The sequence below is a fragment of the Aythya ferina genome (assembly GCF_964211825.1).
Source record: "Aythya ferina genome assembly, chromosome: Z".
Lineage (NCBI taxonomy): Eukaryota > Metazoa > Chordata > Aves > Anseriformes > Anatidae > Aythya > Aythya ferina.
This window is the reverse complement of record NC_140299.1, coordinates 24,978,956-25,000,539: the sequence shown is the minus strand read 5'-3', so window position 1 is coordinate 25,000,539 and position 21,584 is coordinate 24,978,956. Positions and strand designations below refer to the sequence as shown.

At 36.7% G+C, this 21,584-nt stretch overlaps 1 protein-coding gene across 2 annotated transcripts in view; it reads right to left on the bottom strand.

Moving 5' to 3' along the window:
* Window positions 1-21,584, bottom strand: part of AP3B1 (adaptor related protein complex 3 subunit beta 1) — a 167,218-nt gene that overhangs the window by 65,694 nt on the left and 79,940 nt on the right. For both annotated transcript variants that reach the window (XM_084503559.1, XM_084503558.1), the window contains exons 15-19: window positions 12,991-13,167; window positions 7,632-7,818; window positions 6,566-6,696; window positions 1,917-2,028; window positions 277-433 (exon numbers count right to left, since the gene is read on the bottom strand). In XM_084503559.1, coding sequence (XP_084359685.1) covers window positions 277-433; window positions 1,917-2,028; window positions 6,566-6,696; window positions 7,632-7,818; window positions 12,991-13,167 — 764 coding nt within the window. The remainder of the gene's footprint in view (window positions 1-276; window positions 434-1,916; window positions 2,029-6,565; window positions 6,697-7,631; window positions 7,819-12,990; window positions 13,168-21,584) is intronic.

The following is a 21,584-nucleotide window of genomic DNA, read 5'->3' as shown; positions in this document are numbered from 1 at the left end:
TGATCACTTATTCAGCCTCCCAAGGTTACATCAATTTTCAAAAAGCCACCCCAGATTTTACAAAAGTCAGAAATTAATTCTAAATATAAGTGTAGTCTGATTAAAGAAAATATGAACACAATTCATACATAGAATATATACTGGCACATACTTAAACATCAGTTGGATGATACACCTCCAAAAAAAAACTAACTAAACACTTACCAGACAAAGCTAAGCTTTGCAACGGCAAAGTTGCTTTAGCAAAAAATTAGAACCATGCAAATGTATGCCTACCTTTCCTTAACAGCTCCAGATGCTTTCTTTGCTATACTTTCTTTGCTGTCTGATTCACTGTCACTTGATTCTTCACTGGAAGAGGAACTTTCACTGCTCTCATCACTGCTGCCTTCCTCCTTATCTTCCTTCTCACTTTCACTGCCAGACTCACTCTCTGAAATTAATAAAAAACCAAATACACTTACATTTTTTTTTTAATATCTTACACAATTAGTATTTTAGAAATCTAAGCTTTTTTTTTTTTTTTTTAATAATGTTTTAGTATTGTAAGATCAAATTGCAAGTTTCAGCATTATTTACCTAGGGTCAAAAGCAGATAAGAAAATCACTTCTCCCCAACATTTACAAAATTATCTTGGTAAAGTTCTGCTTTTTTGTGTGTACAGTATGGTACTTCATCAAGCTGTAACTCCCAATAATAAATCAATTACATGTGGGTTCTTCAAAATTATATAACCTTGTCAGGGCTTGGAGATGACCTCAAATTCTCTAATGTATATATTCACTTAACTGGCAGATTACCTTTTAAACCAATTGCTTAACTAGATGATCTATCCTTGGATATTGATAGTGATGATAGAGTCACTGATTTAAACAAATTATTCATCTTCTAATTAATCATGTAGTTACAAAATATTCAAGTATCTGAAATTAATATATTATTTTCTTGCTTACAAGAACATTAAGTGATACCCAGTCCTAAGGTACATTTCTTCTGCATATTTCTTCAGCTTAGGAATGAGAGTGAAGAAGTAGCAACTTCAGATTTGAAAGACCATGTGGGCCATTCAACAAGATGCTGCTAATTCTTTAAGTCTCTAATGCCAAATATTTTATGTGTCTAACCTCTGGACCTGGAAGAATTCTTTGTCTTTTTCTTAAGTTTAGAAATGGCCAAAGAGACTCATGTTAATATAGTTTAAATGTAGTGAAGAACATCTATTGAAACGGCAGTCTTGGAGAATTGTCTATCTCATATTACACAAGACTGGCCAAGAAAACCTTAGCTCATTTGATACAAAGCTGTCAGTTACATTCTCCACCACCATCACTTGAATTGTAATAAATAGAAACTAGCATATTGAAATTCAGAGTAAAACTGTAACACAATTTACAAAATAAAACTACATGAAATACTACAGTTATACAAGTTTGGCCATTTATCAACACAGTAGCACATGCTGTCAAAATAGTAATTCATAAAAAACAAATTTCCCCAAACATTCAAGACTTACGGTTCTCATCAACCAAGGCTATGGGCATTTTTCCCATAAAATGTTCCAGGTATTTAGTTCTAACTAGAACCGCAAATTCTCATTTCTCTTACAAGTTTCAAAGTGAGATGAAAATAGCATGCCAGCCTTTTTTTTTTTTTAACAGGGAAACAAAGCAAAGTCTAACTCTTTTAATGAACACACAAGCCATATCTATACAATTAGTTGTTACTACACTGGCATAGTGAATTTTAACTTTTTTCCTTTGATTCCCGAGTGTTACATTGTTATATACACCTCTGTTTTTTTTTTGTTGTTTGTTTGTTTGTTTGTTTTCTCTCTAATTCATTCTAATTAGTTGCCAGTTCTGCAGATAAAAGTTACTCAGGAACCAGAGATGAAAGTCAGTTTCCAACTACCTACCTGTTGCACTGGTACTGGCAGACTCATCTTCCTCCTCTTCTGATTCAGAGTAGAACTTTTCAGTAGGTTTCTCTTTCTTTGTCTTTCCTAGAATTGCAGTCCATTCCTTTGCCTGTAAATACATTTCAACCTAGGTTTACTTTTCCAACCAGAGATACAAAAATATACACACCATGACAAAGAAAAACACCTGAAGCAGTAGCATTAGGTGGTTTCTAAATATATCCTCTACGCAAGTCAAGAGAAAATATTTAGCTTCTCTTATTTTACACAATTAGGAGCACTGAAAGTTTTGTACATACCTACAAAAGGTGAGCTATGTCTGTTAGACAGGCCAGAAAAAGATTTACTAAGGCAGATTAAAAACATCAGTAACCATAAATAAATTTCTATGCCAAAAGAACCTGAAATCTGAGAATTTTATCTTTGGATCCAGCTCAATTTAGCCTACTGCTCGAATGAAGGGTAAACACCACCTTTATCATCCTGAGTTTAAGAAGAAAACAGGTGTGGACCCAGTGGGCAGCAACAGTAGCCAGATGGCAATTGTATGTCACAGAATGGTTGAGGTTGGAATGGACCTCTGGAGATCATCTGGTCCAACTCCTCTGCCAAGCAAGTTGACCTGAAACACACTGCACATGGTTGCATCCAGGCAGGTTTTAAGTATCTCCAGAGAAGACTCTGCAACTACTCTAGGCAAACTATTCCAGTGCTTTGTCACCCTCAGAGTTTTCTCATATTCAGCCAGAACTTTCTGTGTTTCAGTTTATGCCTGTTGCCTCTTGTCCTGTTGCTGGGCACCACAGAAAAGTCTGGCCCCATCCTCTTGACACCCTCCCTTTGTGTATTTATACACACTGATGAGATCCCCACTCAGTCTTTCCTTCTCTAAGCTAAAAAGGCCCATCTCTTTCATCTTCTCTTCATACAACCATGCTCCAGACCCTTAATCATCTTAGTTGCCCTCTGCTGGACTTGCTGTAGTATCTCCATGTCCCTCTCATACTGGTGAGCACAGAAATAAAAGTAATTCTTATCAACAAGAGCACACCAGAACAAAGCACTACTTCAGCCAGACTTCTTTCTTTTCATATATCCATATAATACTGAGAAGCAGAAGAAAAACTCTCGGTAGGAAAAAAACAAATAGACAACCATATCAAGAGTGATACAAGTCTGTCTCACTAACAGCTGTGATCTAGAATATGACTAACTTGTAAGAGCTCTAACAATGAGTTGCAATGGTGTACAGTTCTAGAGACACAGTGGCCTCCTCTTAAGCACTGAACGCTGCCAAAGCTTTGTAATGCTCCACCCAGCAACTGGTATTTTAAAAACTTAATACTCTTCTCAATTTGAATGACAATTTAACAATGGATTGCAGCTTAACAACTCAACTTGAAGTATTAGCCATCATGCAGCAGGCAGGCTATGACTTCGTTGCCATCACAGAAACGTGGTGGGACCACTCTCATGACTGGAGTGCTGCAATGTCTGGCTATAAGCTCTTCAGAAGGGACAGGCAGTACAGAAAGGGTGGTGGTGTGGCTCTCTATATCAGAGAGAGTTTTGATGTTGTGAAACTTGAGGCTGGGAATGACAAGGTTGAGTCCCTATGGGTTAGGATCAGCGGGAAGGCCAACAAGGCAAGCATCCTGGTGGGGTCTGTTACAGACCACCGAACCAGGATGAGGAGACGGATGAGGAGTTCTACAGGCAGCTGACAGAAGTTGCAAAATCGTCAGTGCTTGTTCTTGTGGGGGACTTCAACTTCCCTGACATATCCTGGAAGCACGACACAGCCCAGAGGAAACAGTCTAGGAGGTTTCTGGAGAGTGCGGAAGATAGCTTCCTGATGCAGCTGGTTAGTGAGTCTACCCGGGGAGGTGCCCCACTAGACCTCCTCTTCACAAACAGAGAAGGACTGGTGGAAGATGTGGTGGTCAAGAGCTGTCTTGGGCAGAGCGACCAAGAAATGGTGGAGTTCTCTATTCTTGGCGAAGTCAGGAGGGGGATCAGTAAAACTGCAGTTTTGGACTTCCATAGGGCTGACTTTGAGCTGCTCAGGACACTGGTCGGTAGAGTCCCTTGGGAGGTGGTTCTGAAGGGCAGAGGGGTCCAGGAAGGCTGGGCGCTCTTCAAGAGGGAAATCTTAATGGCGCAGGAACGGTCTGTCCCCACGTGCCCAAAGACGAGCTGGCGGGGAAGAAGACCAGCCTGGCTCAACAGAGAATTGTGGCTTGAGCTTAGGAGAAAAAATGGGTTTATAATCTTTGGAAAAGAGGGCAGGCCACTCAGGACGGCTATAAGGATGTTGTGAGGATGTGCAGGGACAAAATTAGAAAGGCCAAAGCTCATCTGGAGCTCAAACTGGCTACTGCCATTAAAGATAACAAAAAATATTTTCATAAATACATCAACACAAAAAGGAGGACTAAGGAGAATCTCCATCCTTTACTGGATGCGGGGGGAAACTTAGTTACAAGAGATGAGGAAAAGGCTGAAGTGCTTAATGCCTTCTTTGACTCAGTCTTTAGGGGCAAAACCAGTTGTTCTCTGGATACCCAGTACCCTGAGCTGGTGGAAGGCCAAGTGCTGGGTCCTGCACATGGGGCACAATAACCCCAAGCAGAGCTACAGGCTGGGAGATGAGTGGTTGGAAAGCTGCCTGGCAGAGAACAACCTGGGAGTATTGGTTGATAGTTGGCTGAATATGAGCCAGCAGTGTGCTCAGGTGGCCAAGAAGGCCAACAGCATCCTGGCTTGTATCAGGAACAGTGTGACCAGCAGGGCTAGGGAGGTGATCGTCCCCCTGTACTCAGCTCTGGTGAGGCCGCACCTCGAGTACTGTGTTCAGTTTTGGGCCCCTCGCTACAAGAAGGACATGGAGGTGCTTGAGCGGGTGCAGAGAAGGGCGACGAAGCTGGTGAGGGGCCTGGAGAACAAGTCCTACGAGGAGCGGCTGAGGGAGCTGGGCTTGTTCAGCCTGGAGAAGAGGAGGCTCAGGGGCGACCTTATCGCTCTCTATAGGTACCTTAAAGGAGGCTGTAGCGAGGTGGGGGTTGTTCTGTTCTCTCATGTGCCTGGCAACAGGACGAGAGGGAATGGGCTGAAGTTGCGCCAAGGGAGGTTTAGGTTGGATCTTAGGAAGAACTTCTTTACTGAAAGGGTTGTGAGGCATTGGATTGGCCTGCCCAGGGAAGTGGTGGAGTCACCATCCCTGGAGGTCTTCAAAAGACGTTTAGATGTAGAGCTCAGTGATATGGTTTAGTGGAGGACTGTTTAGTGTTAGATCAGAGGTTGGACTTGGTTATCTTGGAGGTCTCTTCCAACCTAGATGATTCTGTGATTAGAGGAACCACAAAATTAATGACAATGAGGCACTCTCCAAAGAAAATATTTTCAGAGAGCCTAGGGTAAAGGATTTTCATGTTTATTTTGAGGTTTAAATGGTCAGAAGGAGATGTTTTCTGTTATGTTGTAGATGGATGTTACTCTATTTTATCAATTTCCTGCAATGCTTTTTGTTTTTTATGGACAAAGGTGCCTCCATACATTCCTTCATGCCAACCTTATAATTTATAATAACACTCCTTGAGATGATTGCTGTCAGACACTCCTCATAAAAGCTTTCAGAAGTTTGTACACAAATATCTCTTTTCCTGAAATGTATATAAGAAGGTAAAGTAGCAATACTGAAGTACTAAAGAGAAATGTTTGTTCTACCACATCGCTGTTTACTGGCCTCTACAAGTCATACCCATTATTTAGCACTTCCTCCACTCATTCTATTTCTAACATCTTATATGCAAACTAATTCATGTGCAATTTAGTGTGGAATTTGGCTCAGGACAAGGGCCATGTGCTTCTCTGGTAAGACCTGTTACAAGACCTGTATCTCTGAGAGCATCACCAGTTCTGTATATTACAGTACATTTCAATTCCTTTTATTGTACAATAGCTTTCACTGACATTTATTAGTACTCTGATACCCAATGCATAAATCACAGCTCCAGAACCAGAACATGACTCTGCCTGCTAGTTTACAAGCTAGTAATGGAATGCTGTAGTAGATGACTAGTCCTGTAAAGTCAACAAATCAGTAGTGCACTAACAGATGACATTTTCTTTTTATAAACTTTCCTAATTCAGATCATCTGAAATGTAAACCCTGGTCTCTTCCAAACTTTACACTTTGAAACATACATAATCTCTTCCCCTGCTGCTCCCAGTATACTACTGATTTTTTTTCTTTTAAGACTTGCATTTGTACACTAATAAGCCGCCACTCACCTACTACTTTGGTATTCCAATAAAAGTTATTAACCACAATTACCATACTGTGGCAGAGTGAATACAAGAAGTGTGAAATAAAAAAATGAGATAGAGGGGAAGAAAGTTAATTTAGTCTACAAGTGAAGTGGAAGTGGCCTACAGTTGACCCAGTTCTCTCATTGAAAACAAACAGCGAGTATGTTGCAGATCTTAAAATTTTGCATTTCCAAGCTAAAACAAGCCACATGGATGATCACATGTATCAAAAGTTTTCAGTACAGCACAAACATGTTTAAGTACTTATATTTTAAGATAATGTTCTGTATTGGCGCATGTGTTTAGCAAAGTTACTTTCAATGATGCCAACATACCGACTCAGCCACTTCAACGTTTCGCACGGCAGGGTCAGGTGCCACATCTGGCCAGTCAGACAGCTCCAGGTAGCCAGTAGCTCGGCTGTTCAGCGTGTGAGACAAGGTGCCAAGCTGGAAATGATCTCGATCTATTAAAAAAACGGGGGGAGGGGAAAATATACAAACAACATGAGCTCTACCACAAAGAGCAATCTTAATCAGGCTAAAGGTAATTGCCATTATATTACCTCAAATGTCATGGAATAAATATAAACTAGGAAGCTCTTCATAGGTCAAAAAACTGATTTCAGTCCATAGATTACAATAATCTCCCCCATAATGGTCAATAAAAAAGCTAATCAGTCAGTGTGTTTAGAGGTGTTGCTCTGAAATGTAGCTTCTCTAAAAATTACTTTACTGTGAATATTAAGAATGACAGCACAGTTAAACAATCCATATACATGTCTTGGCACAAACACATCCAGAATCTTAATAGTTTTTCTTCAAAATGGAGCTCTTTTTACAGCTTTAAACGTAAGTATGAAAATTAAAATTGCAAATTATCACAATAACAGAGTACTTTTAATTCAGATAACCTAATAACCTTTTTATTTGAGAAGACAATGATTCTTTCTTCTAAATAGATGGAAAATGCACTGGGAAAATTATCACTTTGGGGAAAAACAATAAAAATCTAATCTACTGAGATTCATTTTTTTTTTCAGATTCATAATACATTTACAATACAATAATAACCTTCTATTAAAGTCTAGATAAAAACTAAAGATATTTTTCTAAATCAAAGAATATTTTCCCTCAAAAGACATACTTTCTGTTATTAAACCAAATTTAAAATTAACATGAGCAGAAACTGATCAGTTTGTCAGGGTTTATCAGGTAAATGCAATGTGTATGCAACATGTAAACTTTGCTTGCTGAAAAGCAAGTAAACAGAGCGAGTGTTCTTGCATATTAATCATTTGTGTTTTCTAAGTGACGCAATTTGTGAGCATATTTGAAATAGAATAGGCTGTCACATTCCTTTACACAATGAACATTTACCAAATGATTTTGGCAGTCATACCTTTAAAAGGAGACTCAAGCAATGGGGCAGGTTTCTGTGCCAGAAATATTTTTTTGGCATATTTGCTTAAAGCTCCACTCTTCTCATTCGGAACAATAAGCTGCCTAATAAATCTTGTACGGTCTCTGATGTCGTAGCTTTGATCATACTTGCCGAGATTTAATACGTACTGGGTAAGCAATTTTGTCTGTGGAAAAAAACAGGACAAGAACAGAATACAAGTTATTTATGATTATTGATAACTCTGGATAAACATATTTAAAGAGGTAATAAAAATGAATGGTTATGTCAAACAAATGTTGTTCCACAGGGAATATGCATTTCTAAAGCTGCAAATGGAATTCTGAAGCCAAAGCACATGTCCTCTTCTGTATTGGGGAGGTGAATGCTGAGTACTGAGAAGCAGCCATGTGCTAGATTATTAAACTGCTGAAGTGGAAAGAAAGGCATCATTAAAAAAATAATCATATATGGCAAACCCGCTGAAGGGTCTACGTGAGGATAATGAATGTGGAAATACAACTAAAAACATGGCACTCAAAACTTAATCGGAAAAATATGCAGGACATCAAAACATCAGAGGGTATTAGGGGGCTGGCAAACTGCTTCTGCTGAGGTGTGTTTTATGAAGAGATACTGTCCCTGGCATAAGCAGTGTCTGCACTCTGACTGCACTCAGTTACTTTATCCTGAATTATGACCCATTAAAGCAGACACATGAATCACTGAACTGGATTACTGCAAATTATTTGCAGTGCATTTAGCTGTTACTTTTTCATAAAAGCAAGCTGCTGATGCCCTCTAAAAACCAGGATAAAAGACTTCTTCCATTTTTTTCTTGAAGCTTAAAGCCTCCAGTAATATCGGTCATTTATTTATTTATGTAAGAGAGCAACTTATATTATCACAGCTTTTTACAGCATAATAGGATTTCCTAATTTGATGTCTGATAATATTAACATGTATTAAATAATTTTAATAATCCAGTTAAATTTTTAAAACTGAAAAAAAAAGACAACTTTCCCCATTCTTTAGAAATACTGTAGTGTAAACAGAGCAATAATACCAAACAGACTTGTATCCATTAGCTACATTCAAAAGAAGTACACTACTTTGTTCATAGTGAAGCAAATAGTAAAAAGAGCAAAAATAATTTACCATTATAAGGTAGTTAATTTTTAGTATAACAACTCAGACTGGATGAACAACACAGGGTTAAAACATTGTCAATGAGGATTTTATTTCTTTATACAAAGAAACAGGCTTGTACATATATTTTGTTTATCATGCTATTGTTACAACAGTTACAGTTTCAATTATGTGAGGGGAGAAAAATGGAAAAAAAACACATTCAATATTGTGACATACAATATGCTGGGAAAAGTTCAGCTTTGAGGATGCAAGTTACAGTTTTTCTATATCTGTACAAAGACTTTTTCCAGCATATTAATTCTTATAAGTGACGTACACAGTAAACAAAAATTGGTTTTTATTTTAATCTTAAAAAATACAATATATGGAAACATACCAAAGCATACCAAAGATTTGAATTAATTAGTCGTAGTACATTAGAATAATAAAAAAAAGAAAGCATAATTAACAAAAATTCAGGGCAACATTTTTTTTTTCCTTTATGAAATCCAAGAACAGTGCTGTGAAAAGACATTTTCTTTTCCATTTAGCACTGGAAAAAGGGAAAGGTTTTCTATATGCATTTTACATCTTTCTGGCAGCTATTTCAATATCATGGTATAACATTTTAGACAACTATATTGGACAGAATATATGTAATCTGCACTTAAGCATGATTTATGTTGTTTAATCAATATGGAATTGGAAGGGAGTGGCCTCAGGTAGCCTAGATTGAACTATATGAGGGCCTCTGTCATCACGTTGCCTCTGTAAAACAAGCCTACTTCCTGTCATAGGAGAAAGCTCAGCAGAACAGATTACAAAAAAACAAAAGTGTTTGTCAGTGAATTGCTAGAGGGCCAGGAAAAGTTGAGGACCTTGCTATCATGGTGGACACCTTTTTGATGAGTACTAATGAACTAGAAAAAGAGTTCATCCTGAGAGACCACATTTTCTTTAATTGGACCATCTTCTCCGTGATCCTTTCCTTCTTCTTCTCCCCTAAAAGACCTCTTCCATATTGTCCAATACAAATAAAGATACAATATATATGGAAGAATGCTTCATATCTGCAAGAAGTCTCCTTGCAGATATCATGAATAGTTTTCATGAAAATAACTTGAAAACACTATTTTTTTTCTTGTCTTATGGCAATTCAACCAAACAAGTCAGAGAAGCTTTTCTACATGGAGGTAGCTAATAGAAAAAATCAATTTTAATTAAAATCTGAAAATAAATTAATGAATACTCATCAGTTTTACCAACAAAGGAACATCCTTAAAAAGCTGAAAATTATTTGAGCAAGCAAGTTAATTTGGTGAAATATGACAGAATTTGCACACCATGTCTGCTTCACAGTACAATAAGACAAACCATTCCGATATATAAAAATAATACATTTATTACTATATGCCAACATCACTTATCTAGACACGCTCATTATTTACGCATAATAACTCGTTTTTACCCCCACTGTTACTTTAGCATCTATTGCTATTGTTTGTGCATTTTGGTATGGCCAATGTGAAAGCTATGCAGCAGGTTATCCTTCAGCAATGTTTCTAGAACTTTCCAGATACAAGAGTTTTAGATAAGAATTTAGTGCATGCCCTATATTACCAGCCATTACATTTTTGGCGGATCTCTGCTCGATGAATATTTTAATACAAATATCACCAATGGCTGAGTCTCTACAGTGGCAGAGAAGCAGCAATTCATTCACTCTTCAGTATCTCTAGCTTGCAGTAACTTGATACTTTAGACATGTATAACAAGGATATTGTGCTAAACTACATTCAACAAATTGTTTACACATGACAACTACCTGGGATCTTTTTCTAGCATGACTCCTACTGTGTTACACAATAAAAACACATCAAAATCTGTATTCCTCCTGTAACATGCAACAAACAGCTCAGACAGCTAGGTGCCATGGTTTCTGCATAACTGCTTCCCTCACATGACTTCCACTTCGACAGTTACATAGCTTATTCACAAGGATTCACATGTCCCTAAGTGATGAAAAAAGGAAGTAAGTTTACTAAACAACACAGACAACCAGAAGAAAGCCTGTTCTTGTTATATATTTATCCAGATAGTTCTGAACTTGAAGTTTTTTAACTATACATAGCCTTTGCAAATCCAAGAGATGATCTTGGGATTTAAAGAATATTACTGGAAATTCTTATGAAAACCACCGAATTTTAAAAGTATTCTTTGAACATGTTGCATTAACTATTTGAATACATGACTAAGTAAATTAACAGCAAATCAAATATGATATTCTATGGATAGTGAAAAAAATAAAGTCATATTCACTCCAGAATTCTTTGCTTTTCTCCTAACAAGACATAACAGATAAATTTTATCTGTCCTACCCTCAACTGGGGAAAAAAGTCTGTTTGTTTGTAAGTCTCTCTCTGCTGTCCTGACACTACTTTTTCAATGAAGACACATTTTATCTTTGAGACTTTGGACGAAACAGATAAAGGATTCAGAAGTATGTGTAGGGTACACCAGGAGAAAACAGGGAGATGGATAGTAAGGGACAGACTGACAACTGAGCAACCACGTGCACAACCTTTGGCTTGAAACTTGAAAATTATGTGAATATTAGTGGCTGGACTTTTTAGGAACTGCAGTCACTCCAGAAAGAAATGTTTCAATTTTGAGTGAGTAGAGAAGATTCTTATTCTTGGGAATGATGTAGCTATACAAAGAGTGCTGTGAGCTCTTAAAGGAAGAAATATGTATTCTAATTTGGAAGGAGCTCTGAGTCAAGCCAGATCATCAACCTACTCTTTTCAAATTCTGTATATGAATATCTTGATGACTTGAGAAGGAAACTCATTACTCCACAACCTAAAACTAAAAGAGGAAAACACCCTTCCATGATACTCATCATTTACTAGAAATCTCAGGAGACAGTTTCTTCTGCTTTATCACCACTATTGTATTTCAAACCAAGATTATGTGAAACTGGACAAGGAGTATCACAAAATCACCATCTAACTATAGGCTGTGGATTTTTGGCTATCTAGAAAAATAAGTAAATCTTACATAATGTGCCAATAGAAAACAATTAAGATAATCAAACCAATCTTACCTTAGCTCTGTCAGCAGTTTCATTAAGACGAGCACTGACAGAAAGAAGTCACCTTTTGTTACTCACCCATTTTAGACTACCTAATGCTAAGCATTAGCACAGGACAAGCATTTGTTCTTATCTGAATGGAAGGTTAGACAGTTCGTCTCCCATATGCCCTACAGAATAAAGTCTCAGATGGATCAAGTCTGCAGTTGGATAAAGCTATCAAGGAAAGAGAAGACACCACAGTTGCAGAGATGTGAGATCTTATGCTGTTAAAGCTACTGGAAAACAAAGAGGTCTAGCAGTCCAAGAAAAGCATATATATCTCAGACAACCTATTCCTTATATATTTGGAAAACATTTTTACAACCTTTTATAGTAATAATTGGAATTACAGTGAAAAATTAGTGTCAAGATGCTATATTCCATAGCTAGGAAGTGACAAAGTTCACAGTACTGTCATTGAGATGAATGAGTCAGCTGGCACCTCTTACAGCTATGGAGATCTAAGTTCATCCTTCTGTATTATCTGTCATTTTAAGATTATTACTAGAGATGATCAAAACCCACTCTCTTCACAAGGAATAGTGAAATAATAAGAAATACAGAGAAAAGAGAAAGCAGTTACTGTATTTAAGATGAGCACTGATGGAAAGACATTGAGGCCTGTTGCTAGCCTGTTTAGATACCCTGAACAAAAAAGAGGCAGCTTTTCATTCAAATTGACAGCAGTCCCCTGAAAATTCTGCTGTTTGATCCAGAAAACAGCAAAACACAGCTGAAAAAATCTCCAGTCTGATATTACTTATACAATTTATACACTACTATACTATCTATTTACCTGAACTAAAAAACAAAATAAAATAAAAATCTACAAACCTCAAAAAGAAGAGGGGCAAAAAAAAAAAAAGAGTGATCTCATCAATATATTCATATTTACAATACAGAACATACTCAAGGACTCCTGTCTTAGATTTGGGCCGCTAGACTTCTGAAAACCTGATGTTCAGTTTTTCTTCATAGAATACCGTAGACTAGTTTTAGTTATTTATATAAAAGAAGTTACCACTGGTCTATATAGACTGCACAAAAACCACTGTGACTTTAAATATATACTCTTGTGTATTTAAGCCTTACCTGCTTTGAGTTTGTTAAATAGAGTTTTGCTCCCAAACTTAAGATCTGCAACTTTACAAGGTCATCTTCATTAGTGAAGCTCTTGGCTGTCTTTCTCAAAACATCAGGTGCGATCTTTGGAACCCGTTCACAGTACTCCCCAATGAGCCACAATATGCTGGCTCTTGCTACTGGAACCTGAGAAAACATAACACACTCTAAGTTAACATATTCACAAAGAATATGTGTTTACTTGCACAGTGGTCAGTAGGAAGTTAAACAAAATACTACTTAAACACAATTGCTGTGAAAGAAATACAGACCCAAATTAAATCCTGTTCAGCACACCCATTACGGTAGATTGAGTGTACATACACATGAAAGATGTTTATCTTCCCATATCATTCCAAAAAAACACACATTACAAGTTGAGAAGGCAAAAAGAGCAGGAATGCAAACAGAAATACAGAAGTGATATCTTCATGTTCACAGTACAAGGCAGTAGCCAGAAGAAAATCCAAGTGTTTGATGTTCAGTTGGGCATGTTTGCCATGAGATTACGTTGAACACCACGCTGAAACAACAGTGCTTTTTGTGACTATATTCATACATGTAGTTTCCAACTACACAGTTTCCAACAACACAGCTTTCTCAACTCCTGCCCATCAACTTTAAAAGCATAGGAATTTAAGACCATTATTATCTTTTCTTCATTGTTGTTTAAAATTTTATGACACTAAGTTCCCTGTTTTTGCAAATGTGCAAGGCACATTGAATTCTGTAGACCAGAGTTCAAAATCAGTTTTCTCCTTTTTGGAATAGGATCTAACTCCTTAAGTGAAAATATTCTGATAAGAAACTTCGTATATTCTGATATAAAACTTCGTCTTATTTTTTTTGGAGCTACTTGACTGCATTTCTCTGAAATAACTGGAAGGAGCAGTTGTTGGATGAACTCCCAGTGCAGATGGTGCTGACTTAAAAAGCACAGTAGTGTCACAGATGGAGGGAAAGCAGAATGGAACAACACAGAATGAAGCTGAAGATCACACTTCATAAGCAGCTATAAGCAGTCAAGAGTTACATGTAGTAATATACACACGATTTTCAAATGTGGGCTATCCTGTATTACCTGGTGATCAAATAAAAAATTGCATTTGTACTATATATCGCCTGATAACATTATTTTCCTTCCTGGAGTGGAATGGAAAAAGCATGTGATGAGAAAATTCATTTAGGGATAAACATGTCTTTGAACACCATAGTTTGCAGATGCAATGCCAGTTCTACATAGATTCTTGTTCATCACATGTTGAAAAAACGTTAACTGTTCTATCCTGTAAAATGACTGACTGTAGTTCAGAAAAAAAAAAAATAATTAGGGGAAAGCTTCCAACTGTAATTGCAATTTCAGCTAACTTTTTTTAGCATTTTTTTCTAAGTAAAAACATGCACTAACATCTTCAATTACTGCCTACACCATATACAGATCTTTTTAAATAAGGTTACGTTCAAATCACTGCGAGCTCCGTGTTAGGTGAATTTCTCGAGCTTATCTTCCCCCATGAATCTCATCACTGAGATTCTCATAACACTAGTTCTTACTATCTTATATTTATGTTTTAGTTACTTTTTCAGCATTTGTCCATAATTTATATTGCATGTATATATGTCTGAACTACAATGGGAAACAACTGCTGAGAATCCTACTCTTTAAGCATTGCATTTAATTAAGCATTTAAGCATGGCAGTACTACTTTTTCAGTTACAGTCATAAAAGACAATAAATGCAAGTCAATTTGCAACCTTGCAAACTACAACCAAGGTTCAGGATAGTATTTTCCACACTATGGTCCACAGTCCCTAATAAATGTCTCACTAAACCATATTGAAGAAGTACTGATTATATCCACAAGAAATTGTAATGATTAACCATGTTGTCCTGCTCCAGAAACCTCGGGAACTTCTTTGAATAACATCAGCCTCAAAGTACCTGACTTTATATTGCACATTGCTGCAAAATACAGAGATAACAAAAATATAAACAAAGGATTGCTTCTACTGAAAGAAAAATCAACCATATCATGGAAAGTGGTAACAGAAGAGTCCAACAACAACAACAAATCCCTCTGAAAAGGAGGAAGAGACACTTGAGGAAGAGACTTCATAATTGGCAAAATATTGTATTGAGAGTGCTATAACACAGTGATGTAAGATACGTAAATATAAATAAATATTGAATGAGATGAAGATAAAACTTTTTTGTGAATTGATAAAAAATTTAAATGGTCTTGGGACCTTTGGTATGGGAGAGGGGAACAAGCTGCTGAACAACTGCTAAATATAAAAACTTCAAATGTACTTAGAAAATGTTCCTTGTAATACAGTAAGACTGATGTCATTACTGTACACTGATTTCAGAAGGGAAAGAGGTTATTTCTAATGTTCCAAAGGTTACACTGCATTAAGACCTCACTCCCAATCTATTATTTTAAATTGGGCTAAAGAATAGTAATTGAGTGGTACATTAAATTTTCCAGTATTGGAGCAGTTCAAGTTGCCTGCTGTACAGATAGATACTTCTAAATAAGAATATATGGGCAACTTCAGATTTCAGTTATGCTAGATTTATTTTTCTTAAATATTTCATTATAGACTTGTTAAAAAATTAGAATTCAACAAGAGAACACCAACTACCCCATTTTGGGCAGCAGCCTGTTAGAAACATCCCTTCTTCTATTACTGTCTTTTCATAAAGCAAAAATACCTCTTAAAGCAGACTAATTTCAAAAATAGTACATATTATGAAAGACAAACATTAGAATTATACTTTTCCCGGTCAAATCCAGGACCACACTTTAAAAGCACTAAAAATGCACACTGCTATATTCTCATAATTTTTCCCTCTATTAAACCAGTTTGCAAAATGTAAATCTTGCAAAAATAATTTTAGAATGTTAAATAAGCAAAGCAAACAAAGCTTAGTTTGAAAAACAGTGACAATGAAAAACAGATAATGTATCTCATGAGAGTCTGCCTTTTAATCAGGTGGTTAGCTTACTAGATAAATATATTATATATTCAACACAATTTTGTGCAATAAGAATCAATATCAATTAGTGATTTTTTTGAATCAAACTCTAAGTGGAAGCCATTTTAATGAAAAATATACGAGGAACTGATGAACCCAATGTTTCAGTGTCACTGGATTCATTTGAGGTCAAAATCACACAATATTTTCGGACTTTTTTTCCCTGTTTAAGTCTTCCAGTACTCAACAATGTAATATCAAGTGCATGATCTTGCAGCCATTGTTTCCGAAGTGTTCAAAACAGCAAACAAGAAATGAAGCCACTTCTAGACCTTCATTGCCTTTTCCAGTATAGCATGAGTAGGGACCTTGAATCGACAAAAATGCTGGAAATAATACTTCCATTATTCTGCCCTGCTCTGCATTGTCCTCAAAAGCAAACAGGATTGTAAATTACTTTGCCTTATGTTTTATTCTATGTGCCCTGAGCAAGTGGTTAAGTGCACTTCTCAAGCCTTGGTACCAGAAAGCAGTTTCTACAGCCATTTTAAACCATTACCTGTCTGGAGGAAAATAAATAAATATTGGGAAATAATAACAATGACAAAACAAAAACAAAAACAAAAACAAAAACAAAACAAAACAAACAAAAAACCAGGCATACTCTCTTCCTTCAAATTAAGATTCTGGTTACTTACAGCAGTTAGAGAGAAACATCTATAAAGATTTAACAGATCATTCTAAGCAGCACAATTCAAAAGTTATTGTTATTCAGCTCTAACCTTAGTACACAAAATACCAGGCTGAAGAACAACTTAAAATGAACCATTTTGGTTATCTACATTTGTCACAAAACAAGTAGATATTCAAATAAATTGCAAATTAGGTCTGATTTTCTGCATCCTGAAATTGTAATTTTTAAAAGTTTATTTGGAATCAGAAATGGAAAGGGGATTTTGATGTGATAACATCAAACTGTCAACATAAAGAAAAGGTACAAAAAGAAAGTCTCAGGTGTTAACCCAATTTAATTAACCTAGTCTAGCCAATTCACTTGTAACTTAATTCAGATTAAAACTGCTAGTATTTGCACTTAGACAAATTCTGGACTATAGATGTTTCAAAAGAAAGACATTTTCTAAAAAAAATAGATATGATTATATAATGAGAAAATATTCTAGAAGCTTTTGAAAAAGCTCCTCATCAGCATCTTTGTAAAAACTCCATCCTTTACCAGGTGGAAAGGTACTCTCATGAATTAAAAAGGCCATAAGAAATGTAAAAGACAGAAAAACAGTTGCAAATAAAAGTTAAAATCATTAAATGTCCCTCAGGGACCTGTAGGAGAAAACATGCAGCTCAACAGAGCTGTGAGTAACTGAGGAGTTACCTAGTAAGGCGACAAAGTCTGCTGACACAAAATTATTCAAAGCAATCCAAACTAAAACCATGCCTGAAGAGTTGCAGGTGACTAATTAAGTAATATTTTTAAATTATCAGAGGTGACGCAGATGGCCTTGAAAGATCATCAACAGAACTTCAGAAAAAAAAATTCTAAACATACTCACAGAATCCAAATGCTTTCTAGTGAAGAATATCTTGGGATCATAAACCACAATTCTTTGGAAATATTAACTCAGTGTTCAACAGAAGTCAAAAGGAAGACAAACCATAGGAAAAGTAAGATCAAAAAGATCAAAAAAAACCCCAACATTATGCCACTACTTAAAATTTCTTCATATTCTGACTACTGTGTGCAAGTTCTGGTGTCCCCATTTCAAAAAACACACAAGTATCAGGAAAGACAAAGAGAAGAGGGAAAGGTTTTAGAAGAGATACAATAACCTCTCACAAGAGTGGAAGGTTATTTAGAGTACAATTTTTGGATTACTGAACATAATGATGCAGATAGCAATCTTAAGCCTCCAGTAAGAGGCTGAGAAGGTATGTTGGAGGAACATCATGATCAACTTGCTCTTGTATTTTAGTTCTTATCCCTAAAGCAGCAATTATTGGCCAGTGCTGAATATAAGGCTACTCTGTTAAGAGGACTTTCAGATTCAGTCAGTATCACAACACACTAGCAGATTAAAAGCCAAATGGTAACTTCTTCCTGATCTTTAAAAAAATAATGATACAGAGATCCAATTATTCTCTTAATATCTTAAAAAAAGTACAAACCAACACACACACAAAAGCACAAAACAGACCTTCAGCTTTTGAAGTGTGGAGGAAAGAACCTGGAATATAGCTAGACTGAGCTGTTCTGTGTACAGATCTGGGTACACAACAAATACCACACAGAAGATAGATCTCATAGATCTTTGCTTAGGCACACCTGAGGTGAAAGTTTAACATATAAATGAGAACATACAAAAACAAAGGGAGAAAAATAAGCACTCTTTTTAGATATATAAGAAACATTAGTTAAAGGGCAAACTGAAATATACTTAGTCTTAAAGTTTTATTATAAAAAGAGTGAATGATCTACAAGAGCTCTGTATTTTTTAATTGAACTTTCTAACATTTATTATAGTTGGTCATATAATATTTAGCTTACTATACATCGTGTTACTTTCTAAATGGCTTCTGAAGATCTTCCGTATGAATGAGTAAGTTTCAGATCAGATGACCTGAAAGAAACATTGCTATGGAAGATTTTTAGGCACCTCATCATTGACAATTATAATTTCAGCTTAATACAAGTGAAGCTTATAACCACATCAGGGCAACAAATTCAGGCACCAATGCAAAATGTCATTCCATCCAGTTCCCACCGATTTTATTTTAGTGGTGAAGTGTTCAACATTTACCTAAACTAAAACATGGCAAAACAATCAAAAGGTTCATTTTTACCTTACATGCTTTTTTTTAACTGGATATTGTTCTGTTCATTCTTTCTGCTGTTTTACATACTATTAAATTAAATTCAATTCTACGAAGCACCAAATAATTTATTTGCTTGCACTCCCCTGCCCCCCAGCTACTTTCAAGCTCACTCAATATCATATTCGGTTGTTTCTCCTTTGTCTAAATGCAAGAGTCCTTTCAAGACAGTGGTATGCTTTTGCATAGAAAATAAGGTAGGTCTCTTAAATTTAAATCCAAATTGAAAAATGAGCACAGAAAAATTTCCCTAACAGAAGAGGTCAGTAAAAACAGAGAGCTGTAGAAAAGCTAGGACTGGGCAATAACCACATAAAACTCAGCAAGAGCAAGTTCCAGAGCCTGCACCTGGGATGAGGCAACCCTGACTATACGTACAGGCTGGAGGATGAGAGGCTGGAGAGTAGCTCCACAGAAAAGTATCTGGGGGTTCTGATCGACAGTAAGATGAACATGATTCAAAAGTATGCCCTGGCAGCCAAAAGGGACAGTCAGACCCTGAGATGAACCATGAATGACATTGCTAGCCAGTCAGTCAATGGACGTGATCGTCCTGCGCTGGTATGGCCTCACCTTGAGAACTCTATGCAGTTTTGGGAGCCACAAGAGAAGATGGACATAAAACTAATCAAGAGCCTCCAAAGGAGGGCTACAAAGATGGTGAAGGGTCTAGAGGACAAAATGTATGAGGAGAGGCTGAGGTCCCTTGATTTGCTCAGCCCCGAGCAGAGCAGGCTGAGGGGAGGCCTCATGGCGGCCTGCAGCTCCCTCACGAGGGCAGCGGAGGGGCAGGCGCTGAGCTCTGCTCTCTGGGGACAGCGACAGGACCCGAGGGAACGGCATGGAGCTGGGACAGGGGAGGGTCAGGCTGGGTGTTAGGGAAAGGTTCTGCACCCAGAGGGTGGTCAGGCACTGGGACAGGCTCCCCAGGGCAGTGGTCATGACACCAAGCCTGATGGAGATCAAGAGGTGTTTGGGCAACGTTCTCAGACACATGGTCTGATTTTTGTGTGGTCTTGCATGGAGCCAGGAGTTGGACTTAATGATCCTTATGGCTACTTTGGGATATTCTATGATTCTATGAGAATAAACATCTGTGTAAAACACACCTCAACAAAAGCGTATGTGTTTGTGTGTGTACGTATGTGTATTCCGCGTTTATGTTGTTAAGTGTCAGGAATAATTTATTTGTGTCTTTATATCCTATAGTGGACAAAAACTGAGGCAACTATGTTGCTAACTTACAATCATTCTTGCCTACAGTGAGATAATTATTTAAATTACATGGGCAAACCTAGGAAATTTCAGTAATGTTTTATTAGATAATGAAATTTTAAACTCACATCCCCAGCAGTTATAAAGTATTGTTTTCTAAACATGAATAAAAATCTTTACCCCTTTCAGAAGTGTCTGAAGCAATTTTCAAACATTTTCAAAAATGCAAGTTATTTCAGGATAATGATACAGCATTGGGAAAGCTATTCATTGTAAACAAGAGTTTCTTCCAATTTTTTTCTTTAATCCAAATTTCTAAAAAATCTGAGGAAGATAAATTTCAGGCAGCTGTTATTCAAAAACTACAGTGAAAGTTGTCAAACAAGAATTAAACAACCATCCTGGAAAGCCTACAGCATCTCTATCACAACTGCTTTCTTGAACAAGAGGCAGGGTTCAGATTCAGATTTTGATTTTTGGTTTATTTCTATTACCATTCTTTTCCAGAGACTGCTCTCCAATACCACCATCTTCTGTTACTCTGTACAGCCTCATTACTGTAGAATGCTAGTATCTTACAGTGGTTCAAGTACTGCATGTCTTATTTTTCCCTTTATCCAACGTAAAAAAATGTTATTTTCAAAAAAGTTATCTGTATTTATAATATGAAATACTTCCACTAAGGTATTAATTTTAAAAAAATAAATATTAGCTACCAAAATTTACAAATGTTAAATAGGATATTTATGAAATACTTATTTTTTCTTGTATAATAAACGTGTTAGTAAGATGACAACTCCATTTGGAGAAGTGCCAGAAAATGCATATGGTAAGATTATCCTATAATTACTTACAAGACTATAATTATTAATCAAATTATTGCTCATATTTTCTGAAAACATGGGTGATTGTTATAAAATAAGTAATACTTATTTGATATATAATTAGCAGCAATATCTCAGCCTCTTTAAATTCTGGATATGAACAGTATAGTACAATTATATCGCCTCTACATAAACTATGAAGTTTGACTAACAGTTCCGAAACACATTTCAGTTGCAGAAGATTTATTTGTTTAATCACAGAATGGTTTGGGTTGGAAGGGACCCTTAAGGATCATCTGGTTTCAACCCTGCCTTGGGCGGGGAGGGACACCTTCTGCTAGACCAGGCTGTCCAAAGCTCCATACAACCTCACCTTGAACACTTCCAGGGATGGGGCACCACATTCTCAGGACAGCCCATTTCGGTGCCTCACCACCCCCACAGCAAAGATTTTTTTCCTTATATCTAATTTAAATCTAGTCTCTTTCAGTCTAAAGTCACCACCCATTGTCTTATCACTACATGCCCTTGTAAAAAGTCCCTTTCCAGTTTTCTTGCAGGGACACTTTAGGTTCTGGTCAGCATGTTCTGAAAGAATGGACTGAGAAGACTATGCCCTTTTTCTTTTAACATTCCAAACATTCCCACATTTATTACTA